The sequence below is a fragment of the Geotrypetes seraphini genome, chromosome 12 (genome assembly GCF_902459505.1).
Source record: "Geotrypetes seraphini chromosome 12, aGeoSer1.1, whole genome shotgun sequence".
Classification (NCBI taxonomy): domain Eukaryota; kingdom Metazoa; phylum Chordata; class Amphibia; order Gymnophiona; family Dermophiidae; genus Geotrypetes; species Geotrypetes seraphini.
This window is the reverse complement of record NC_047095.1, coordinates 58398257-58422264: the sequence shown is the minus strand read 5'-3', so window position 1 is coordinate 58422264 and position 24008 is coordinate 58398257. Positions and strand designations below refer to the sequence as shown.

General features: G+C 47.1%; 1 protein-coding gene across 1 annotated transcript in view; it reads left to right on the top strand.

Annotated features, from left to right (window-relative positions):
• SHISAL2A (shisa like 2A) overlaps window positions 1-24008 on the top strand; it is a 102473-nt gene that overhangs the window by 33393 nt on the left and 45072 nt on the right. Inside the window, exon 2 of the mRNA XM_033915784.1 lies at window positions 11011-11150. Within this exon, the coding sequence (XP_033771675.1) occupies window positions 11011-11150 (140 nt within the window). The remainder of the gene's footprint in view (window positions 1-11010; window positions 11151-24008) is intronic.

The window sequence follows — 24008 nt, the reverse complement described above, 5'->3', positions numbered from 1 at the left end:
CGAGGGTTACTCTCTCAACTTCTTGCCGCCGGCGCCGGAAAGCCCGCCAGACGCGGCTCCTTCCAATCGAACCCAGCTTCCTCTTCTCCTCTCGGAAGCCAGGGCCTTGTTGAGACTTCGGGCGGTGGAGCCGGTGCCCCCCTCACAACGGGGACGGGGGGTTTACTCCCGTTATTTTTTGGTCCCGAAGAAGACCGGGGACTTGCGTCCCATTTTGGACCTCCGGAAGCTCAACAAGTTCCTGGTCCGAGAGAAGTTCCGTATGTTGTCGCTTCCGGTCCTGTACCCTCTGTTGGAAGCAGGGGACTGGATGTGCTCCCTGGACCTGAAGGAGGCTTATACTCATGTTCCGGTGCATCCTGCCTTCCGCAAGTTTCTTCGATTCCAGGTGGGAGAGTTGCACCTTCAGTATCGGGTCCTCCCCTTTGGACTGGCTTCGTCCCCTCGAGTCTTCACGAAGTGTATGGTGGTTGTCGCGGCGGCCCTGCGATCTCAGGGTCTGCAGGTCTTTCCCTACCTGGACGATTGGCTGATCAAGGCCCCTTCCAGGGAGGGGGTTATCTCAGCGACCCGACAGACTATCATCTTCCTTCAACGTCTGGGGTTCGAAGTGAACTTTCCCAAGTCTCAGTTGTGCCCGGCTCAATCCCTTCAGTTTATCGCGGCCATGCTGGACACGGTTCGCCTACGGGCGTTCCTCCCGCCTCCGCGGTTGGAGGCCCTACTTCGCCTGAGTTCCCAGATTTCGCTGCAGACTTCGGTGTCGGCACAGAGTCTTATGGTTCTACTCGGCCATATGGCGTCGACGGTGCATGTCACGCCGTTCGCCAGCTTGCACCTGAGCTTCCTCAGTGGACCTTGGCCTCCCAGTAGCGTCAGGATCGGGACCCGCTCTCATTTCCTGTAGCAGTGACTCCTTCCTTGAGACGCTTGCTCCGTTGGTGGACCAACTCTTCCAATCTTTCCGGGGGGGCTGCTCTTTCTCGTCCCTCCGCATTCGCAAGGTCCTGACCACGGACTCGTCTAGTACGCGTGTGGGGCTCATCTCGACGGTCTGCGGACCCAAGGTCTATGGTCAGCGGAGGACCGTCTTTGTCACATAAATGTGTTGGAACTTCGTGCCATTTTTCTGGCCGCTCGAGCGTTCTGCCACCTGCTGCACGATCAGGTAGTCCTCGTGCGGACGGACAACCAAGTGGCGATGTACTATGTGAACAAGCAAGGGGGGACGTGCTCTTGGTCCCTGTGCCGGGAAGCCCTGCGTCTTTGGGAATGGGCGGTCCTCCCAGAACAATCTTCCTTCGGGCGGTTTATATTCAGGGAGAGAAGAAATTTGTGCTGGCCGACAAACTCAGTCGTCTTCTTCAGCCGCACGAGGTGGTCCGCTGAACTCCCGATTCTGCAAGAGGTCTTCGACCGCTGGGGGACGCCTCAGGTGTATCTGTTTGCCTCCCCGGAGACTCACAAACTGCCATCTCTATTGTTCTTCGGATGTACTCCCCGGACCGTCACGAGGCCGATGCCTTTCTTCTCGACTGGGGAGGGAGGTTCCTGTATGCGTTCCCCTCCTTTTCCTCTGATCTTGAGGACGTTGGTTCATCTCAAATCGTCCAGAGCCACTATGATTCTCATTGCGCCTCGTTGGCCTCGTCAACACTGGTTCTCCCTGCTCCTTCAACTCAGTGTCAGGGAGCCTCTGCTTCTGCCTGTTTTTCCTTCTCTGCTGTCTCAGAGTCGGGGGTCGCTGTTGCATCCCAATCTTCAGTCTTTACATCTGACGGCTTGGCTCCTTTCCCCTTGACTTCGGGTTCTGTTTCTCAGTCTGTTAGGGAGGTTTTGGAAGCCTCGCGCAAGATCTCGACTCGGCTTTGTTATTCCCAGAAGTAGACCAGATTTTCATCCTGGTGTTCCTCGCACAATCTGGATCCGAGTTCGGTTCCGGTGTCTTCGGTTCTGGAATATTTGTTGCATTTGTCCAAGTCTGGGCTGAAGACGACTTCCATTCGAGTGCATCTTAGTGCTATTGCTGCTTTCCATCGGCATCTTGAGGATTGGTCTCTCTCTCTTCATCCTCTGGTGACTCGTTTCATGCGGGGTCTGGTGAATGTTCATCCCCCTCTGAAACCTCCTCCTGTAGTTTGGGATCTCAATGTGGTTTTGGCTCAGCTGATGAAGCCTCCTTTTGAGCCTATTGACAAATCTCATCTTAAGTTTCTCACTTGGAAGGTGATTTTTCTGATTGCACTCACCTCAGCTAGGCGGGTTAGTGAGTTGCAGGCTTTGGTTGCGGAACCACCTTTTACTGTGTTTCATCATGACAAGGTGGTTCTTCGCACCCATCCTAAATTTTTTCCAAAGGTTGTGTCTGATTTCCACCTCAATCAGTCCATTGTTCTTCCGGTGTTCTTTCCGAAGCCCCACTCGCATCCTGGCGATGTGGCGCTTCACACGCTTGACTGTAAGAGGGCGTTGGCTTTTTATCTTCAACGCACTCAGTCTCATCGGAAGGTTCCTCAATTATTTTTGTCCTTCGACCCTAATCGGTTAGGACGTCCTGTTTCCAAGCGCACCTTGTCTAACTGGTTGGCTGCTTGTATTTCTTTTTGCTACGCTCAGGCTGGTCTTGCGCTGCATGGTCGGGTCACGGGACATAAAGTCCGAGCAATGGCCGCTTCTGTTGCTTTCCTCCGGTCTACTCCAGTGGAGGACATCTGCAAGGCTGCCACTTGGTCTTCGGTTCATACTTTCACCTCCCACTACTGTCTGGATACGTTGTCCAGAAGCGACGGCCGGTTTGGCCAGTCGGTTTTGTGTAGCCTTTTTTCCTAAATTGCCATCCTCCCACCTGCCCTTTTTTGGTTGGCTTGGAGGTCACCCACATGTGAGAATATGCTGCCTGCTTGTCCTGGGATAAAGCACAGTTACTTACCGTAACAGGTGTTATCCAGGGACAGCAGGCAGATATTCTCACAACCCGCCCTCCTCCCTGGGGATGGCTTCTTTGCTGGCTATGGAACTGAGGACCACGAGGTGGGGATGCGCCCTCTAGTGGGCAAGAAGGCATGCACATGCGTGGTGCAGCATAGCAAACTTGAAACTTCTTTCAAGTTTGCTTGAAAAGCTGTCCGCGCTGGGGCTCCGTAGATGACGTCACCCACATGTGAGAATATCTGCCTGCTGTCCCTAGATAACACCTGTTACGGTAAGTAACTGTGCTTTCTTGTATACCGCCATACCCAGGGAGTTCTAGGCGGTTCACATCAATTAAACAAAGATCAGAGATTACAAGCGGAATCACATCAATTTATCAAAGTTACAGGCAACGATGTGGTTGTGGTTAAAAGGATAGGGAGAAGAGAGTCGTAAGGGGAAGGGGGAGGGGGAAGAAACAGTGTGAGGGGGTAGTTGGTTTCAGTTCATTGAGGTAGGGTGGTATTAAGGGTCCTGTTCGTGGAATAAGTGAGTTTTGAGTAATTTTCTGAAGTCGAGGTAGGTGGGGGCTTCGAGCACAATTTGGACTAGCCATGGGTTCAGCTTAGCCGTAAGTAGGTCTTTAATGATTTCCTAAAGCATAAATATGAGTCAGATGTTGGAATCAATGGGCCAAAATTTGCAATTCCAAAAGACCACCTGATAAGCTAGTTTATCCCAGGACAAGCAGGCATGATATTCTCACATGTGGGTGACGTCATCTACGGAGCCCCAGCGCGGACAGCTTTTCAAGCAAACTTGCTAGAAGTTTCAAGTTTGCACACTGCACCACGCATGTGTCTGCTTCCTCGCCCACTAGAGGGCGCGTTCCACCTCGTGGTCCTCAGTTCATTTTTTGCCGCGGAGCCAGTAAGCCCTGTGGTTAGTGAGCTCCAAATCCTTTTTCGCTGCTTCTGTCACCGCGTCTGATTTTTCGGTCGCTGTGCTTATCGTGTTTATTCTTTATTCTTTATTCTTCTTCTTTTTCAAAAAAAAAAAAAAAAAAAATATTTTTCTTTTCTTTGGCCTCCGGGGGCTCCCGGAAGCCGTGGCCGCGGGACGTCGATCGTTCCCGGCCGGTCTTTACGTTGATGTCCCGTCCTGTGACGGGCTTCAAAAAGTGCAGCCGGTGCGAGAGACTGCTTTCTATTACAGACCCCCACCGGTGGTGCATCATTTGTCTGGGCCCGGAACACCCTACGACCTCGTGCGATCGTTGTTCCACTTTTCAACCCAGAGCTCTCCGCCACAGGAGATCTAGGATGGCGGAGTTATTTGCAGTGGACCCCGTGGTGAAGGCCTCGACGTCGGCCTCGGCTTCGGCCCCGGCCTCGACCTCGGCCTCGACGACCTCGGGGCCCTCGGCTTCTCCTCGCCCTTCGACTAAGTCGACCTCGGGACCGAAGACTACCTCGGGTAAGTCCTCTTTTCCATCCCCTACAGGGTCTGCAAAGAAGCCGTCCTCTGCTTCCACCAAGGCGGGTGGGTCGTCCTCGGCCCCGCCTCGGGCCCCGCCCGTGCATGCCCCGAGGGAACACTCGAGACCGAGGTCGCCCTCCAGGGAGCATGCCCCGGAGTCGGACCTCCCGACTTTCGTCGGGATTCCGGCTTTCCAGGACCTCCTCAGAGCGCTCATATCATCGGAGCTGTCGGGGGCCCTGGAACAGCTGCAACGGGCTGCGACCCCGGCGGCTGTTACCTCGGTGGCCTCGGCCCCAGCGACCTCGGCCTCGGGTGCCGGGGCTCCCTCGACCTCGGAGACCGGGGCTCCTCCGACCTCGGTCTCGGTTATCGAGGCTCAGCCCACCTCGGCCTCGGCTTCGGTCTTGCCATCGACCTCGGGGGATCAGCCGGAGCGTAGTGTGCGGCCCCGGGACAGGATGCGTCGGGTCCGCCGCATTTCCTCGTCCTCCTCCTCGAGGTCCTCCCGGGGGTCTTCGCCCTCGCCTCGGACTCGGTCGAGGCGCCGGCCGAGGAAGCCGAAGCGCTCACGGGGTTCGCCTCGCGGGCGCGGTCGGTCTTCCCCGATCGGGGGCGAGGCGTTGCGGGTGTCGGAGTTGCGTATTGACAATCCCAAGCTTCTCCGTTCCCCGGCGCCTCGGGTGTCCCGTTCTTCCTCGCCGAGGAAACGGGAAAGGGCTCTCGTCCCCCGGACCCCGGGGTCCTCGCCCCGGGCCTCGTCGAGGCGGACTCATTCTCCTACCCCCTCGAGGCCTGTGGAAAGGACATCGTGGGGCTCGGGGTCAGGGAGAGATCCCTTATATTATTCGCACGAGGCCTCTCCGGTTTCATCGGCGAGGAAGTCGAGGTCTCCTTCCCCGGCTGCCAAACCGTCTTCTTTTTCGGTTTTTGTGCGAGACATGGCCAAGGCTCTCGGGTTGGACCTCTCGGTCGGATCCCACTATTCCAAGGAGTTCCTTGAGGAGCAGGATCTTCCAACTCCGCCTAGGGAGGCTCCTCGGCTCCCATACAATAAGGTTCTCCTGCAGACTTGGTTAAAAAATTTATCAAGCCCCCTTACAGTCACGTCAGTCCCGTCCAAGATGGAGGGCAAATACAGGACGGTGCCGGCTAAGGGATTCGACAAGGCGCAGCTCTCCCACCAGTCTTTGCTGGTGGAATCTGCCCTTAAGAAGTCTCAACCTTCCCGGGTTTCTGCGGCGGTTCCACCTGGTAGGGAGGGCCGAACCCTGGACAAGTTTGGCCGTCGCCTTTATTCCAATTCCCTGATGGCCACCAGGGTGCTAAATTATGCCTTCACCTTTTCCTCCTATCTTCGGGGTATGGTGAGGGACCTTCCTCAGTTTCGTGACTCCATGCCGGACTCCCAGAAGGCAGGTTTTGATACATTCATGTCCAACCTGTCTCAACTGCGGTTGTACCTGTTTCACGCCTTGTACGACGCATTTGAGCTGGTTTCGAGGGTGTCGGCCTTCGCGGTGGCAATGCGCCGTTTGGCCTGGCTTCGCACCCTCGACATGGACCCAAACCTGCAGGATCGCCTTGCGGATTTGCCTTGTGTGGGGTCCGAGCTCTTTGATGAGTCATTAGAGGCGGCGACCAAGCGGTTGTCTGAGCAGGAGCGCTCGTTGGCCTCCTTGGTCCGGCCCAAGCCTAGACCCCCGCCGCAGAAACCCTTCCGCCCTCCCCCGAGGAGGTATCCTCAAAAATCTACTCCTGCCTTTTCCAGACCGCCACCTCGACGCCAGGCTCAGAGGGGCAGAGGGGGACAAACGCAAGCCCCGGCGCAGGGCCCTTCCAAGCCCGCGCCTTCTTTTTGACGGGCTGAGCGGATGGGGCAGGTTCCCCTCCGCCGCCGCTCACACATCCCTGCCTATAGGGGGGCGCCTTCGGTCCTTTTACCCAGCCTGGACCGAAATTACATCAGACGCCTGGGTGCTCCGGACCGTCTCCGAGGGTTACTCTCTCAATTTCTTGTCTGTGCCACCGGATATGCCTCCGGGACCCTCCACATTCAATCGGAGCCAGCTTCCCCTCCTGCTGGCCGAGGCCCGGGCCCTGCTGAAGCTTCGTGCGGTCGAACCGGTTTCCGCAGATCAGCGAGGGACGGGGTTTTACTCCCGCTACTTTCTGGTCCCGAAAAAGACCGGGGACCTACGCCCTATACTGGACCTCAGGAAGCTCAACAAATTCCTGGTCCGGGAGAAATTTCGGATGCTGTCTCTCCCGGTTCTATACCCTCTCTTGGAGGAAGGGGACTGGATGTGCTCCCTCGACCTGAAGGAGGCATATACTCATGTTCCGGTGCATCCTGCCTTCCGGAAGTTTTTAAGGTTCCAGGTGGGGGACTTGCACCTGCAGTACAGGGTCCTGCCCTTTGGCCTAGCTTCGTCCCCTCGAGTCTTCACGAAGTGTATGGTCGTGGTCGCGGCGGCCCTGAGGACTCGGGGTCTTCAGGTTTTCCCCTACCTGGACGATTGGCTGATCAAAAGCACGACCAGGGAGGGGGTTATCTCAGCGACCCGACAGTGTATAGCCTTCCTTCAACAGCTGGGATTCGAGGTGAATTTCCCCAAGTCGCAGTTGCAGCCGGCCCAGTCTCTTCAATTTATAGGCGCAGTGCTGGACACTGTGCGCCGGCGTGCGTACCTTCCGCAGCCTCGGTTGGAGGCCTTGGTTCGGCTGGGGCGATGGGTCTCGCAGCTTCAGGTGGTATCGGCCCAGCGCATGATGATGCTTCTGGGCCACATGGCATCAACGGTCCATGTCACCCCTTTTGCCAGACTGCACCTGAGAATCTCTCAGTGGACTCTGGCCTCCCAGTGGCGCCAGGATTGCGATCCGGTGTCCCGCCTCATTACGGTCACTCCTTCTTTGAAACGGTCGCTCCGTTGGTGGACCGACTGTTCCAATTTTTCCGGGGGGTTGCTGTTTCTAGCCCCTCCCTTTCGCAGGGTCCTGACCACGGACTCTTCGGAGTATGCGTGGGGGGCCCATCTAGACGGGCTGCGGACCCAAGGTCTGTGGTCGTCGGAGGACCGTCTTCGTCACATCAATGTGCTGGAACTTCGAGCCATTTACTTGGCGGTCCGGGCGTTCGACCACCTTCTCCGCGATCAGGTAGTCCTAGTTCGCACGGACAACCAGGTAGCAATGTACTATGTCAACAAGCAGGGTGGCACGGGCTCTTGGCCCCTCTGCAGGGAGGCGCTTCGCCTTTGGGAGTGGGCAATTTCCCGGAACATCTTCCTACAAGCGGTCTATATTCAGGGAGACCAGAACTGCTTGGCAGACAAGCTCAGTCGGCTTCTTCAGCCGCACGAGTGGTCTCTCCACTCCAGAGTTCTACGCGAGGTCTTCGACCGTTGGGGGACTCCGCAGGTAGACCTGTTTGCCTCCTCGGAGACTCACAAACTACCCCTATATTGTTCAAGGATGTACTCCCCGGACCGTCTGGAGGCGGATGCCTTCCTTCTGGACTGGGGGGGGAGGTTCCTGTATGCGTTCCCTCCTTTTCCCTTGATCATGAGAACGTTGGTGCGTCTCAAGTCATCCACGGCCACGATGATTCTCATTGCGCCTCGGTGGCCTCGGCAGCATTGGTTCTCCCTGCTTCTTCAACTCAGTGTCAGGGAACCTCTGCTTCTGCCTGTGTTTCCCTCTCTGCTATCTCAGAGTCGGGGTTCGCTGTTGCATCCCAATCTTCAGTCCTTGCACCTGACTGCTTGGTTCCTTTCCCCTTCACTTCAATCCGGGTTTCTCAGTCAGTGAAGGAGGTTTTGGAAGCCTCGCGCAAGGTCTCGACCAGGCTTTGTTATTCACAAAAGTGGACCAGATTTTCATCTTGGTGTTCCTCGCGTCATCTGAATCCTGATTCCATCCCGGTGGCGTCGGTTTTAGACTACTTGTTGCATTTGTCTAAATCAGGCCTGAAGACGACATCAGTCCGGGTACATCTCAGTGCCATCTCAGCTTTTCACCGGCACTTGGATGGTCGTGCTCTCTCGCTTCACCCTATGGTGCAACGGTTCATGAAGGGGCTAATCAATGTTTGTCCCCCTCTGAAGCCTCCTCCGGTGGTTTGGGATTTGAATGTTGTCCTGGCTCAACTTATGAAACCTCCTTTTGAGCCCATGGACGTATCCCTTCTCAAATTCCTGACTTGGAAGGTGGTTTTTCTGATTGCGCTCACTTCGGCTCGAAGAGTTAGTGAGTTGCAAGCTCTAGTGGCGGATCCACCTTTCACGGTGTTCCATCATGATAAGGTGGTTTTGCGCACACATCCGAAGTTTTTGCCAAAGGTTGTATCGGATTTCCACTTGAATCAGTCGGTTGTCCTTCCTGTGTTTTTTCCTAAGCCCCACTCCCATCCTGGCGAGACGGCGCTCCATTCTCTTGACTGTAAGAGGGCATTGGCATTTTACCTCCAACGTACCAAGTCTCATCGGAAGGTTCCTCAATTGTTTTTGTCCTTTGATCCTAATCGTCTGGGACATCCGGTTTCTAAGCGCACCTTGTCCAACTGGTTGGCTGCTTGCATTTCTTTTTGCTACGCTCAGGCTGGTCTCCCGCTCTCGGGGCGTGTCACGGGGCATAAGGTCCGAGCGATGGCAGCTTCGGTTGCTTTCCTCCGATCCACTCCTATGGAGGACATTTGTAAAGCTGCCACTTGGTCTTCGGTTCATACATTCACTTCCCACTATTGCCTGGACACTTTGTCCAGAAGTGATGGCCGGTTTGGCCAGTCGGTGTTACGTAACCTGTTTTCATAAATTACCATCCTCCCACCTGCCCTTTTTTGGTTGGCTTGGAGGTCACCCACATGTGAGAATATCATGCCTGCTTGTCCTGGGATAAAGCACAGTTACTTACCGTAACAGGTGTTATCCAGGGACAGCAGGCATATATTCTCACAACCCACCCGCCTCCCCGGGGATGGCTTCTTTGCTTGTGATGGAACTGAGGACCACGAGGTGGAACGCGCCCTCTAGTGGGCGAGGAAGCAGACACATGCGTGGTGCAGTGTGCAAACTTGAAACTTCTAGCAAGTTTGCTTGAAAAGCTGTCCGCGCTGGGGCTCCGTAGATGACGTCACCCACATGTGAGAATATATGCCTGCTGTCCCTGGATAACACCTGTTACGGTAAGTAACTGTGCTATTCAGTTCAAAAATCTTTTATATTGGCAACCCTTTACTGATGGAAATTCAAATAATCTAGGGCAGGGGTGCCCAATACGTCGATCGCGATCGACCGGTAGATCAGGAAGGCAACGCGAGTCGATCGCGGAGCTCATCCCAGGCTCCATGATAGACTCGTGTTGCCATCCTGATCTACCAGGCCAATCAGCCTTCCTCTCCCCGACGTTCCCCACTGCCGCCCCAAGCTCTCCCTGCCAATCGCTGCCTGGCTGGCCCGGAATTTCCTCTCTGATGTCAGAATTGACATCGGGGAGCGGAATGCTGGTTAGCGCAATGCTTCTGCAGGGAGAGCTTGGGATGGCAGTGGCTTGGGGGCCTGTTCCCCGAAGGCGGCGGCGGTGGCAAACCTAGTGGCTTGGAGGGCAGAGAGAAAGAAAGAAAGAAAGGGGCAGGCATGGAGACAGAAAGCAGGGGGGGTAGGGAGACAAAGAAGGGAAACAGAAAGAAAGGGGGAACAGGGAGACAGAAAGAAAGGGGGCATGGAGAGAGAGGGAGACAGAAAGAAAGAAGGGGGCAGGGAGAAAGAAAGAAAAAGTTGGGGGAGAGAATGAGGTCTAGAGGAGAGGAAGCATACAGGAGGCTGAAAGAAGGGAAGAAATATTGGATGCACAGTCAGAAGAAGAAAGTGCAACCAGAGACTCATGAAATCACCAGACAACAAAGGTAGGAAAAATGATTTTATTTTCAATTTAGTGATCAAAATGTGTCCGTTTTGAGAATTTATATCTGCTGTCTATATTTCGCACTATGGCTCCTTTTTACTAAACTGCAATAGCGGTTTTTAGCGCAGGAAGCCTAAGAGCGTCGAGAGTAGCATGGGGCATTCAGTTCAGCTCCCTGCGCTAAAAACTGCTATCGCGGTTTAGAAAAAAGGGAGGGGATATATTTGTCTCTTTTTGTATGGTTGTTACTGAGGTGACATTGCATAGAGTCATCTGCCTTGACCTCTTTGAAAAAATCCCGGAATATGAATGATAATTAACATTTTCTCTGCCTTTCAGTGTGCTTTATGTTTTTTTTAAAAATTTTATTGTTGGTAGATCATTTTGTCTTGGTCATTTTAAAAGTAGCTCGCAAGCCCAAAAAGTGTGGACACCTCTGATCTAGGGCCTTTGTATAAGGTACCTGCAAACTTAAAATGATCAGGAAGATAAATCAGAACCAGACCATTTATTATCTTATAACACATGCAGCCAAACTTAAAAAGTACTCTGGCCTCTATCTGCAGCCAGTGTAAACGTCTGTGGTATCCCAAAATATGATTGAATTTATTTTAAATTGAATCTGGTAATTTGCATGAGAAATGCAAAACTTAAATGGTGCTCTGTTTGTTTCTATAACTAATTCTTCTCTTTCTTTTTTTTTCTCTCTCTTCTCAGTGTAGGAGCGCTTGTGGGATTGTCGATAGCAGCAGTGGTACTGCTTGCATTTATCATCACTGTGTGTGTTCTCTGCTATCTGTTTGTTAGTACCAAGCCACACAGCAAGCTGGATACAGGTTTAAGCTTACAATCAGCAGGTGAGATCAGATCTCTGTTTTTTGTGTTACTGTCACGTGATGCTTCCAGCAGCGGTACATCAAAGGTGGTGCTTGTGTGGATGTGCTTTTGCTGGAATTTGTATGAGGGTTAAATGAAAAGTTATGCCGCCAACTCCGTAACTTTTGTTTAAATGAAGATACTGTAATGCATAAAGGACCAAAAATAATGTTCAAAACTTGCTGTTTTATTAATATATTTAATTTTCTAAAAAGTCGCCACAAGTTAAAAGGTGATAGGCACCGGAGTAATCTGAGGAAATACTTTTTTATGGAAAGGGTGGTAGATGCGTGGAACAGTCTCCCGGAAGAGGTGATGGAAACAGAGACTGTGTCTGAATTCAAGAGGGCCTGGGATAAGCACGTGGGATCTCTTGGAGAGAGAAAGAGAGAATGGTTACTCTGGATGGGCAGACTGGATGGGCCATTTGACCTTTATCTTCCATCATGTTACAATAGTTCTATGACATCACAATGCTGGTGTAAAGAGCCTTAACCAATAGAGTGAGGAAGAGGTAATGGTTACTGTGGATGGGCAGACTAGATGGGCCATTTGGCCTTTATCTGCTGTCATGTTTCTAAATTTTTGCCAAAGATGGACAAGTTTTTTTTTTTTTTTTTTTAAAGCTGCTGTAAAAGAAACGCACACTTTGTTTCTTTAACCAGTTGCTCACAGGCCTTTCTACCTTTTTCATTTGAGTTGAACAGGTGCCTTTTGAAGGTTTTCCTTCAGTTTTGGAAAAGGTGGAAATTGGATGGTGTTCAGTCTGGACAATATGGTGGATAGGGTAAGACTGTGAGACCCATCGAAGGACCCAGAGATCTGATGATATGAGAGACCATCACTGATAAAAGTGGTTGAGGTGACTTCCTATGGGTAGAGTCTGAGGTAAAAGTTGAGATATGCTGACAGTGCTCTCTATTATGGAGTCAAAAGGACTGTTGTTTGGATTGAGGCTGTGATAGGCTGTTCTGCTGCCTCTGTTGTCTAGGATGTCTCTGATTTGATGAGCAATTAATGAAAAATGCTGGTTATATTTTCATTTGGATTAATAAGAGGAGTATTAGAATATTTCTTTGGTGCTTGAGACTGCATTGATTTGTTGGATGACAAGGTGGTCAAGCAGTCATTCTGTCTTTTGATTTTCCGTGTTGCTTCTTTTCTACAATCCCCAAAGAGATTGTCTCCTATATAGAGAATGTTGGAGAGTTGGTCCTGTACGTTGGTATCTAGATCTGAAATCCAAAAGATTCTTCTGCTATACAGAGAATGAATATATTGTCTGCTTAAGAGAGGATTTGATCCTGGGTTGAGGGAGATTATTTCCCAGAGCTCTCAGATAGATATTAAATAGCGTAGGTGATAGGGGAGATCCTTGTAGGACCCCACAGTTGGCCATCCATTACTGGGATTTCTTGTTGTCTTTCCATACTTCATATGTTCTATTTTTTAAGAATTGTGAGAACCATTGTAATACCATTGGGCAAAAAGCCATTGTCTTTACATCTTTTGGTTTCCAGATTCATGAAAGGCCTTTACCATATCAAGCTACCTCTCAAGCCTCCTCTGGTTACTTAGCACCAGTTACTTGGGACCTTAATGTTGTACTTTCCACTCTGATGAAGCTCCATTTGAACCACTCAACTTAATCTCTCAAGCATTTCAGTTGAAAAGTAGTATTCCTCATACCATGATAGGGTGATTCTTCACACTCATTCCAAGTTCCTCCCAAAAGTCGTCTTGGAATTTCATTTGAACCAGTCTATAGTTCTTCCTGTCTTTTTTCCAAGACCGCATTCTCACCCTGGTGAAGCTGTACTCCGCACATTGGACTATAAACATGCTCTTGCTTATTACTTGGATCAGATCAAACCTGTTTTTGATCCAAACAGACTAGGAGCTCCTATCACCAAGAGAACCAGATGCTTGAAGGCCATGTCACTGCACATAAAGTTTGAGCAATGGCGACTTCAGTAACTCATCTATGTTCCACTCCTATCGAGGACATCTGTAAAGCAGCCACCTGGTCCACAATTCATACCTTCACATCCCTTTATTGTTTGAAGAATCATTCTAGATGGGATAGTCAGTTTGGCCAAGCAATTCTACAAAATTTATTCTCCACTTGGATGCCAAATTTCCTCCAACCCTTTTTGGTTTCAGCAGGCTCATGGTAGTTGCCAATAACCCTCTTCTCAGAGGCATGATCCTGTCAGCTAGAGAGTCCCACATGTGAGAATATACTGCTTGCTTGCCCTCGGATAAAGCATAGTTAATTACCTGTAGTAGGTGTTATCGGAGGAAGGTAGATATTCTCACAACCCTCCCTCCTCTCTTAGTTGGCTTCTTAACTTTGTTACCGAACTGTGGTCCTGTAAGTCAGCATTGGGTGGGAAGGCACCAGCATGCATGCAGTAATGGTGGTCTTAAAGTTTTAAAGAGAGAGTACGCTTTTTGGCTGTCCTTGGCGGTTTCCGTGGATGATGTCACCCTGTATGTGAGAATATCTGCTTGCTATCCTCTGATAACACCTGCTACAGGTGAGTAACTATGCTTTATCCTCTGACTGTCCTTTATTAGTTTGTTAAACTTTCTTGTGTGAGACTCGTCCATTGTGTCCTGGGTCATCTACTTCATTTTTGATCATACAAATCAGCCCTTTCTAGTCCATAATCTATATTTTTTGGCCCAGTGACACACATTACTCACACTGTAACCACTGGGGTCTCTCAAATTGGCAACAGCGCCCCAAGTGGCCATAGGCAAAACTACTGGTCTAGGCGCGCTACTCAAGATGGAGTTAGCCCTGCAGGGTCAAAAGAAAGGTAAAAACAAAGAATGCGAAAACACCATGTTCTGTGATAAGGAAGCTTTCCAACACAGGTTTGTTTGTCAGGGTGTGCCAAATCCCTCCAGTAAACTTAAGCACAACAAAAATGATTATCAAGGAAAACTCCTGTAAAGCTTTCATGATTTTCACAAAACAAAACTTCACTTTCTTTTCCTAAAGGGTTTATTTTACTTTTATCTTCACAGTTCTTTGCACTGGCCTGCTCAATGCAGGTTTCAGATAAGTACAACTTCCCTAAGTTGTGGCAGTCCAAGCTTTTAAACATTTGTCAAAACAAAAGCACGGAAGCCTCCAGCTGCTAGCAAGCACAACTGGGGCCAGGGAGTTTGCCACAAGTTTGCCTTTCAAAGCTTCACAAATCGCTTTCAAAAATTCCCACCCAGGATTGTAGTAAACTTCTCCCCAACCTCTCTCACAGCCTAGAGAAATCTTCTGGCTTTTCAGTGTGAGAGCCACACCCTGACCTAGCTTGAGCCTGCTCTCACCTTGGTCTCTCACTGGCTCCCCCGGTGGACATTAGGAATATGACAAGGACCATGGCAGGCACGGAGTCTGACTGGTCACAATATCAACACAGTCAATCATAATGAACAACCTGCATATAGTGATGAATTTCAATTAGAGGGACTTCTCTATCACGGCATGGACTAGCAGGAGTGTGTAACCTGCAGCCCGAGGGCTGCATGTGACCCAGTGAAGTATTTTGTGCAGCCCCAGTCGAGGGCGATGCTGTGTTTTCCTCTGCTGCCCCCGGGTATTTACTGTCTTGCCGGCAACTTCCTCTGTCTTGCTGCAGCGTTTGCGCGTTTGTGTGGCCCCAGAAACATTTTTTTGGGCCAGTGCGGCCCAGCGAAGCCAAAAGGTTGGACACCCCTGGACTAGAGGAAGGCAGGCAGAGAGATGGGTGGGGAGAAATATAGTGGAAATTAGAACTTGGTGGATAGGAAAAAGCTAAAAGGAAAGTATTCATATTGGGCTGGGAGGGGGTTGAAAGTGCTTGGTTTAGTTTGAGAAGAATGAGAGTCCATGGGTGGTCACCAAAGCAGTGGACAATTTACATACAAAATATAAAAAAACATACATCATCTAAAAAGCATATATCATGCAATCAACTCTTCCTAAACATAATGGACAGAATTCCCCCCTATCTTCACATAAAGGCTGCCACATGCAATTATGTCTTCAAAGTTTTCTTAAAAACATCCCTGGGCTTACACAAATGCATTTGCCCATTCAAACCATTCCAAAGCTTAATACCCATGACTAAAAACATGGATATGCATTCTAGCCAGATGTTTAATTAATGCAATGTTATCCAGACAGAAATAGGAGACTAAAGATTGACCTGTAATTCTCAAGCACGTTGCCTTTTTGAGCACCAACTTGTATTTGAATTTGATTAGAAAGGTTTGTACTATCCGAGCAATAGATATGTACTCCTAGTTCATTCCTTCTAAAGAACATCATTTTGGTTGGGCACCCAACAGTGTGATTTTATTGAGCGTGGAATTGTATTCAGTCGGGAACACTGCAAGATGCTCAGAGTGAATCATATATCCATCCTCTTAAAAAAACAACTCTTGGTACAGACACAGTTAAAAGCTATAGACAGACTGTGTTTCGGGAGCAGCAGCCTTGCATATGTTTTAAAACTCAGTCGATGGAAAACTTTGACGTTCGTAGGTAGGGAGAGTCTTGCAATTTGTTGAAAATGATCTGTTATGGTGCACTATAACTGTGATTTCACTGCACAAATTACTATAGCACAGTAGTTAGGCAACAAATCTAAATTTGTTTCCTTACTGTTTATGATTTCATTTTTTTGCTTTTGCAAAACATAAAACAATTCTAGAGTAAAATATCTTACAGTGCAGTAGTTATGTGACAAGCTAGTTGCTAATTTTACAACAATTTCTTTTTTTATATATATAAACAAGGGGCCTTTATTAAGTAAGTAGAAGGAAAACAATAAGCACAAACTGCAAGCAATCATCCAACATACAGCATGTGCAGTTCTCCAATCCATAAGAGCCTTCCTGCTAGAACAAGTACATACATAAATGAAAAAGAGGAGGGTTCCCATCTTATATAAACAGTATAATCTAGTTCTCCATTTGGATAGACTTTTCCACACAGAGGCAAATGGCAAACCAAAAAAGGCTGATGTCTTCGAAGTCCAGGAATCTCCCTATTCAAAAGAAAAATTCCAGGATCTCAAGGAACTGTCAGTTCTATAATCCACTTTATCTGGAAGTGTAGTGTCCTCCAAAAAAACCTCTGCTTTCAGACAGGACCACCAACTATGTCCTATGGTCCCTCTTATCACCATACTGTCTCCAAAACAATACAGATGTCTGTGGAAACCATCCATTTAGATAATCAGGTATTAAGTACTAATGATACATAATATTATTCTCTTTTGACAGAGGCAATCGCTGTTTTTGGAAGAGTGTATTCCATAGTGTCCTACTTCTTAATTGTTGTTCCCACTTCATCCTATGACAAAGTCCAGGAGTTCTAAGATCCCTAAAATAACCATAGAGCATACTCACCAAAAATCTAGTAGAATGAAAATCCTTGCACACATTTTCTAAAAATGTATATGGACCCATTAAACGAGGTCTAAAATGTTCAGATGACAAATGTATAAGTTGAAAAAAAGCATACTGATGCGAGTGAGGAAAGTCGTAATCCCTAGCAAAGTGTTTAAAAGGGATAAAAGGAATCGTCATCCTCTATTTTGAATTTAGTGTCTCGTTCTTTACAGGAAAGTAAGGTCCCAGTTAACCTGAAAAAAGCAATTGTTTGGCTGCTATTGAAGAATCAATTGGATGGCAGTAAGTTAGACCATTACCATCCTATTTCTTCATTGAACTTCCTTATGAAGGTATTGGAAAAGATTGTGCTTGTTCAATTACAAGAATTTTTGGAGAGGTATTCCATTTTGGATGACAGTCAGTTTGGGTTCAGAGCTAAACACTACTGAGTTGTTGTTGATTCCCACACTAGATTTCATGCGTACAGGTTTAGATCATGGAGATTGGTTCTTTATGATCTTTTTAGATATATCAGCAGCGTTTGATACTGTGAATCATCAGATTCTTTTGATAAGATTACGATCATTGGGCATTGGTGGTCAGGTGTTGAAGTGGTTTGAGTCTTTTTTTTGTCAGATCAGACTTTTTGCAATGAGGTAGATCAGAGTCTGTCGAATTGGTCAACCCTTATGAGTGGGGTTCCCCAGGGCTTTACTTGATGAGCTGTTTTGTTTAACATCTACTTAATACTATTGTGTCAAGAGTTGAAAGGCATGGGGTGACATTCCAACTCTGTGCTGATGATATTCAGTTTCTGGTACCAATGAAGGACTCAATATCTAATGCCCTGTCACAGATTGATTCTTATTTTCGGGTCATTAAGAAGTGTATGAGTGAGAATCAATTGAAATTGAATATTGCAAAAACTAAAATTCTGTGTGTAGGTCACGAAAAACAGGTATCGTTATTTCTTTCTGAGATTGTATTAGATAATGTAGAAGTTTCTGTATCTAGTCAGTGTATGTATTTGGGTGTTCTGCTTGATTCGACTTTATCTTTCAAGTCACAGGTGAAGACAGTAGTCTCCAATGTATTTTTTTAAACTTCGATTGCTTCGAAAACTTGAGAATTTTTGAACAGTTATTAGTGCAATGTTAATTCCTATTTTCGACTACTGTAATTCCCTTTATTTGGGTTTGCCATTGTAATTGGCACAGAATGCTTCTGCACGTCTGATTACAGGTGCCTAAAGTTTGATTGTATTACTCAAATTTTGCATGATCTTCACTGGTTGCCGGTTGCTTATCGTATTGAGTTTAAAGCCGTATGTTTGATCTTTAAGCTGTTGAATGACGATTGCCCAACAGTGTTAAGTTCTTTATTGTGGACGTACCATCCACTTCGAGCATTACGTTCTAAAAATTTGGAGGTCCCTTCTATGAATTGTGTGAAATTAATGTGCAATCATCAATCAATGTTAACAGTTCAGGGAGTGATTTTGTGGAATTCCTTGCCGGTGGAAATAAAAAGCGCTTCCAGTTTACTTCAATTCAGGAAATTAGCTAAAACTATCCCCCTCTTTTAAGAACACATAGCACGGGTTTTAGTGCGGGCAGCGGCGATAAGTGCTCCGACGCTCACAGAATTCCTATGAGCGTTAGAGCAGTTACCACCGCTGCCGGCACTAAAACCCGCGCTATGCGTTCGTAAAAGAGGGGGCATGTTATTTAAGAAATGTTTCTTTTGAATGGCAGAGTTGCTTTGTTTATTCACTGTGAACTTATTTTTAGAATCAACTCGCTCAGAATTACAATACAAGAATACAAGAAATATATTTTTAAATAAATAAATAAAGCTGGTCCTTTTTATCAATCCTTTTTTTGTTCTCATACTTGATAAACTGAGTGGACCAACCCCCGGGGTGGGGGGAATTCTGGATTATAATAAATTGGAATATAATGAGGGAATTGAAAATCAACTACAGCACTCGGAGAATCCCAAATCCGGAATGTTTTAAATAAGCCTATGCCTGTGAGGTAGCCAAATCAAATACTGCAGTGGAACAAGTTTTCAAGTTTATTATAATTTGATATCCCGCATTGTCTATGCGGTATACAATAATAATAATATAAAAGAAAAAAGTGAGAAGAAAAAAATAATATAAAATATAGAGGAAAAAAAAGGCATAACAACCATTAGGAATAAAAGAGTAGAACTACAATTTATTATAGAAAAGAAGAGGATGGATAAAACATTAGGGTAGGTCTGAGTGCACTAGCCAGTAATTTAAAACTCACTACTACCGTATATTGCAAAAAAAGGTAATATTAAAATAGTTAAGAATAAGCATCAGTAAATAAAAACATTTTAAGACCCACATATCCTATATAATAAAACGTTAGCGGCGCATGCGCTTTTAAAAAAGCGTGATCTCTGCCACTGTGGTGTGTGATCCGTGGCCGTGTTCCATTTTAGAACCCAGCCAGGGATCACTCTGGCCACTCCCTTCCTCCCGCCCTCACTCGAAGCAAGCTCGAACACACCTCCTGCCCTCCCTCACTGCTGCTGCCACTGCCGCTGATCCTCCTCTTCGGGGCAGCCTGCGATTGTGGCCGGCTTTGGCGGGCCTCGCGGGCCGTTTTCCGGCCCAGGTGGCACGTTCCCTCTGACGCACGGGATCGCGTCGGGGGGAGTGTGCTTCCGGGTTGGGGAGCGGCCTGCGAGGTTCGCTAGGGCTGGCCACCACGATTGCGGCCTGCTTTGAAGAGGAGCAGGCCTGAAGACGCCGGGATGGAGGGAGGGTAAGCAGGGAGGATCAATACAGGGGGCCAGAGGGAGAGGGAAAGGGGGCTGCTTTGGGGGGAGGGGTGTGCTGAGGGGAGACAGAAGGTGCTATGGAGAGATAGGGAGAGGGAAAGGGGGCTGCTTTGGGGGGGAGGTGTGTTGGGGACAGACAGTTTTGCTCTGGGAGGAAGACAAGGGGCCATGGAGAGACAGGGAGAGGGAAAGGGTGCTGCTTTGGGGGAGGGGTGTGCTGGGGGTAGACAGAAGGGGCCATGGAGAGATAGGGAGAGGGAAAGGGGGCTGCTTTGGGTGGGAGGTGTGTTGGGAACAGACAGCTTTGCTCTGGGGGGAAGACAGAAGGGGCCATGGAGAGACAGGGAGAGGGAAAGGGGGCTGCTTTGGGGGGAGGTGTGTGCTGGGGGCAGACAGCTTTGCTCGGGGGGGGGGGGGGAGACAGAAGGACACAGACAACGGCCAAGGAGAGAGAGTTAAAGAAACACAGACAGATAGACACTTCTATTCTAGCACCCATTAATGTAACAGGCTTAAAGACTTGTAATAATAATAATAATAGCTTTATTTATATCCATGTCATACCTTTTCAGTTCAAGACAGTATACAATAATACAGTGTGATTGCAGTGAGTACAGTTACAGGTATACAGTGAGATTACAACATTAATTTGGAGTGGGAATATATAAGCAGTTGAGTAGCGAGATACAAATGTAGTAGGATGAGGGAGCATATAAGAGGAGGAGTTAGTTGGGGCTTGAAAGTTTAAACAAATTTGTCGATTAAGTGGGTTTTTAGTACTGTTCTGAAAGAAAGGTATGACAAAGAATTCAGTGTGTTCAAAGTGCTCCCACTGCTTTATAGTCACGATGTTGAAACCATTCTATGGATATGCTATGTTTCTTGTCTGAAATTCAATTCATGGTACAAAGGGGGGAATATTTGACGTATATTAGTTTTTGATGGAATATTAAGTGTTGTTAAAGTGTAAAGTGATTATATCTTAAGTTGCACTTATTGAAAGTTGTAAAAATGAATAAAGAATATATATATAAAAAAAGAAACCATTCTATGGCAGCGCGAGCCTGAGCAACTCTGTAGTAATTCCACAATTCAGGAACCCCCCAACCCCCTATGTTCAGGATCTTACAGGCTTTCTGTCACATCAAATAAATTTATGTAAGCTGCCCTGGAGAGAGGAAAGCATCTGATGAAAGACTTGAACTGGTAATACCTGAAACATATAAAGCGGCCTAGGTAACATATTCATCTTAATAGCAGAGGCGCTTATCAAACCAAGTGAAAGTCTGAGTTTTCCAGTTGGTCAAGTCAGCTCATAAAGCTGAAACAAACTTGGGATAGTTAGCCTCATAAAGTTGATTGCGATCTGGTCAATGTTCCAGTGTTTTATTAAAATTTCATAAAATTGCCTATTCCTAGGTGAGTTACAATTAAATAAAAATTAAACAATGTTTAAAATACAAACGCTTACTAGGGTTTATTGACGTACTAGGCACATTGGGAAAGACGGGGGAAAACTACATACTGTATTATTAAAGAAAAGAAGAACAATCATGATAAGAACAAATGGAGGGGTTAGGTTAAGAAAAAACTAAATATGAACTTTGTCTTTTGGGGGAATTAATGCTCGGAAGTATAGTTAGGGAAGATGAATTAAAGACCGTATAAGTATTACAGTGAGAACACTAAGATATTTTATTTTCCCGTTTACCCACCAAAAAGTAAAGGATATCTGAAGCCTCTGTAAGGTAAAATGATCTATTGCAAGGTTGAGAGCCTTCCTCTTAGCCCAGGGATCTCAAAGTTCCTCCTTGAGGGCCGTAATCCAATCGAGTTTTCAGGATTTCCCCAATGACTATGCATTGAAAGCAGTGCATGCACATATAGAAACATAGAAACATAGAAACATGACGGCAGAAAAGGGCTATAGCCCATCAAGTCTGCCCACTCTACTGACCCACCCCATCAAGTCTGAGTACTAATGACCTAGTTCCTCAACTCGACCCTCGTAAGGATCCTACTAGGGCATCCCATTTATTCTTAAAGTCAATAACGCTGGTGGCCTTGATCACCTGCTCTGGAAGCTTGTTCCAGTGATCTACAACCCTTTCTGTGAAGAAATACTTCCTTATGTCACTATCGAATTTCCCTCCTCTGAGTTTGAACGGATGCCCCCTTGTGACCGAGGGTCCCATGAGAAAGAAGATGTCTTCTTCCACCTCGACACGTCCCGTGATGTATTTAAATGTCTCAATCATGTCCCCCCTCTCCCTGCGCTCCTCTAGAGTGTAGAGCTGCAATTTGTTTAGTCTTTCCTCGTACGAGAGACCCTTGAGCCCCGAGATCAACCTAGTGGCCGTCCGCTGAACCGACTCAACTCTGAGCACGTCTTTACGGTAATGTGGCCTCCAGAATTGTACACAGTACTCCAGATGAGGTCTCACCATGGTTCTGTACAGTGGCATTATGACTTCAGATTTGCGGCTAACGAAGCTTCTGTTGATACATCCCATAAGTTGCCTTGCTTTGGATGAGGCCTTCTCTACTTGTTTGGCGGCCTTCATGTCTGCACTGATGATTACTCCCAAGTCTCTTTCTTCTGAAGTCCTGGCTAGTGTTTCTCCATTTAAGGTGTAAGATTTGCATGGATTTCTGCCACCGAGATGCATAACCTTACATTTCTTAGCGTTGAAGCCCAGCTGCCATGTCGAGGACCAGTTTTCCAACGTAAGCAGATCCTGCATCATACTATCCTGCAGATTGCTTTCACTTACTATATTACATAGTTTGGCGTCATCAGCGAATAGAGTTACTTTACCCTGAAGGATCTCATGCATAGTCTGAAGGATCTCACATAGATCTCATGCATAGTCATTGGGGAAATCCTGAAAACCCGACTGGATTGCGGCCCTCAAGGAGTGACTTTGAGCCCATTAGCCATATTAATCTTACATCCTGAAACTAAAGAGTAAGCCCTTAACTCCAAAATTAAATTAGGCAACAAGAGGATAGATGTCAAGGAAAACAAAATTGCAAGTAACTTGGTATGCAAGTGTTTTGCAAGACAAGCAAAACATTTTATTAAATTTTAACTTGATACACAAGCAATATCTTGCAATATAAGTACATACAGTATTTTGTATTAAAGTTTTTGGGTTGTGGAACGAATCATCTTGAGGTTCCATTATTCCTTATGGGGAAATTTGCTTTGATATATGAGTGTTTTGGATTACAAGCCTTTTCTTTATCAGCTTCTATTTATTCCTCCCCTTTACTTTTGAGTTTCACCATGTCACTTTTGCACTTCTTCTTATCACTAATATATCTAAAAAATGTTTTGTCTCCCAGTTTTGCCTTATCAGCTATTTTTTCTTTCATTTGTATCTTTGGTTTCCTGACTACTCGACCAGCCTCTCTTAACTTTTCCAGATATTTTTGCTTGTCTTCCTTTTTCTGCGATCTTTTGTAGTGGTATGAAAGCTAACCTCTTATTCCTTATCTTCTCAGCTACTATTTTTGAGAACCAAAGCAGCCTTCTTTTCCTCTTACTTTTATTTACTAGCCTCACAAAAAGATCTGTTGCCCTTATAATAATTCCTTTCAGTTTTGCCCACTGCATTTCTACTCCTTCCAGATATTCCCATCCAAACAATTCCTTGACGTAACCCCCCATCCAAACAAAGTTAGTTGTTTTTTTTTTTTTAAGTCTAGAACCTTAGTTTTTGAATGAACCCTCTCTATACTTGTCTTAATATTAAACCGTACCATGCAGTGCTCACTGGATGTCAGATGATCACCCACTGTAACATCAGAAACATTTCCCCATTTGTAAGCACTAAGTCCAGTATGACCCCATCCCGCATGGGTTCCATTACCAACTGTTCTTAGGGCCTAAGGCACGTGTTCCATCTCAATGTCAGGTGAAGTCTCTGCAAGGTTTAAAATCTAGTGGCACAGGGTCTGAATCACAGCTTTCATGTTCTCGGGGATTCCAGTGGATCTGCAAGTTGTTCCAACAACCTCTGTTTTCAACATCATCAAGTTTATATTGTAAGTCTTCAAACTGAGTCTCCAGGGTGGTGAATTTAGACTGAGGTTCCATAACCACTTCACCTTGTTCCTCAAACTTCACCTTCATGTCCTCAAATTATGCCCCAAGGTCCCGGAGATCACAGTGCAATGTGTCTATGTGGGTAGCAAGTTCTTCTCTCATTTCTTTCAATTTCATGCGGAGGTCCCCAAAACATCTCTGTATCTCCTGGCCAAGGCTTCAGATATTTACCGGCTCAGATTAACCCTCATCCTCCAACTCATTGCACGTTTCAGTCACAAAGGTCGGCACAGGAGATATAGTTCAAGAGGCCTGTTGCATGGCATCTGGGTCGGTCCGACGAATCTTCCACAAGGACTTTTTAATATCCACCGATCTGAACAATCTGAACAACAAAAAGGCATCCAGAAAGCAAATGAAGCAAGATGGAAGCAAATAGTTGATAAAGAAGCTGGAACCCCAAATCAGGTATTCAGGAAGCTAACATCACTTCCTCCCAGTTTTATAGCAAGTTTTACACACATTCATTAACCCCCCCCCCCCTAAATCTGTCAGGTTAGCATAATTTTCAGTCATGTTCACC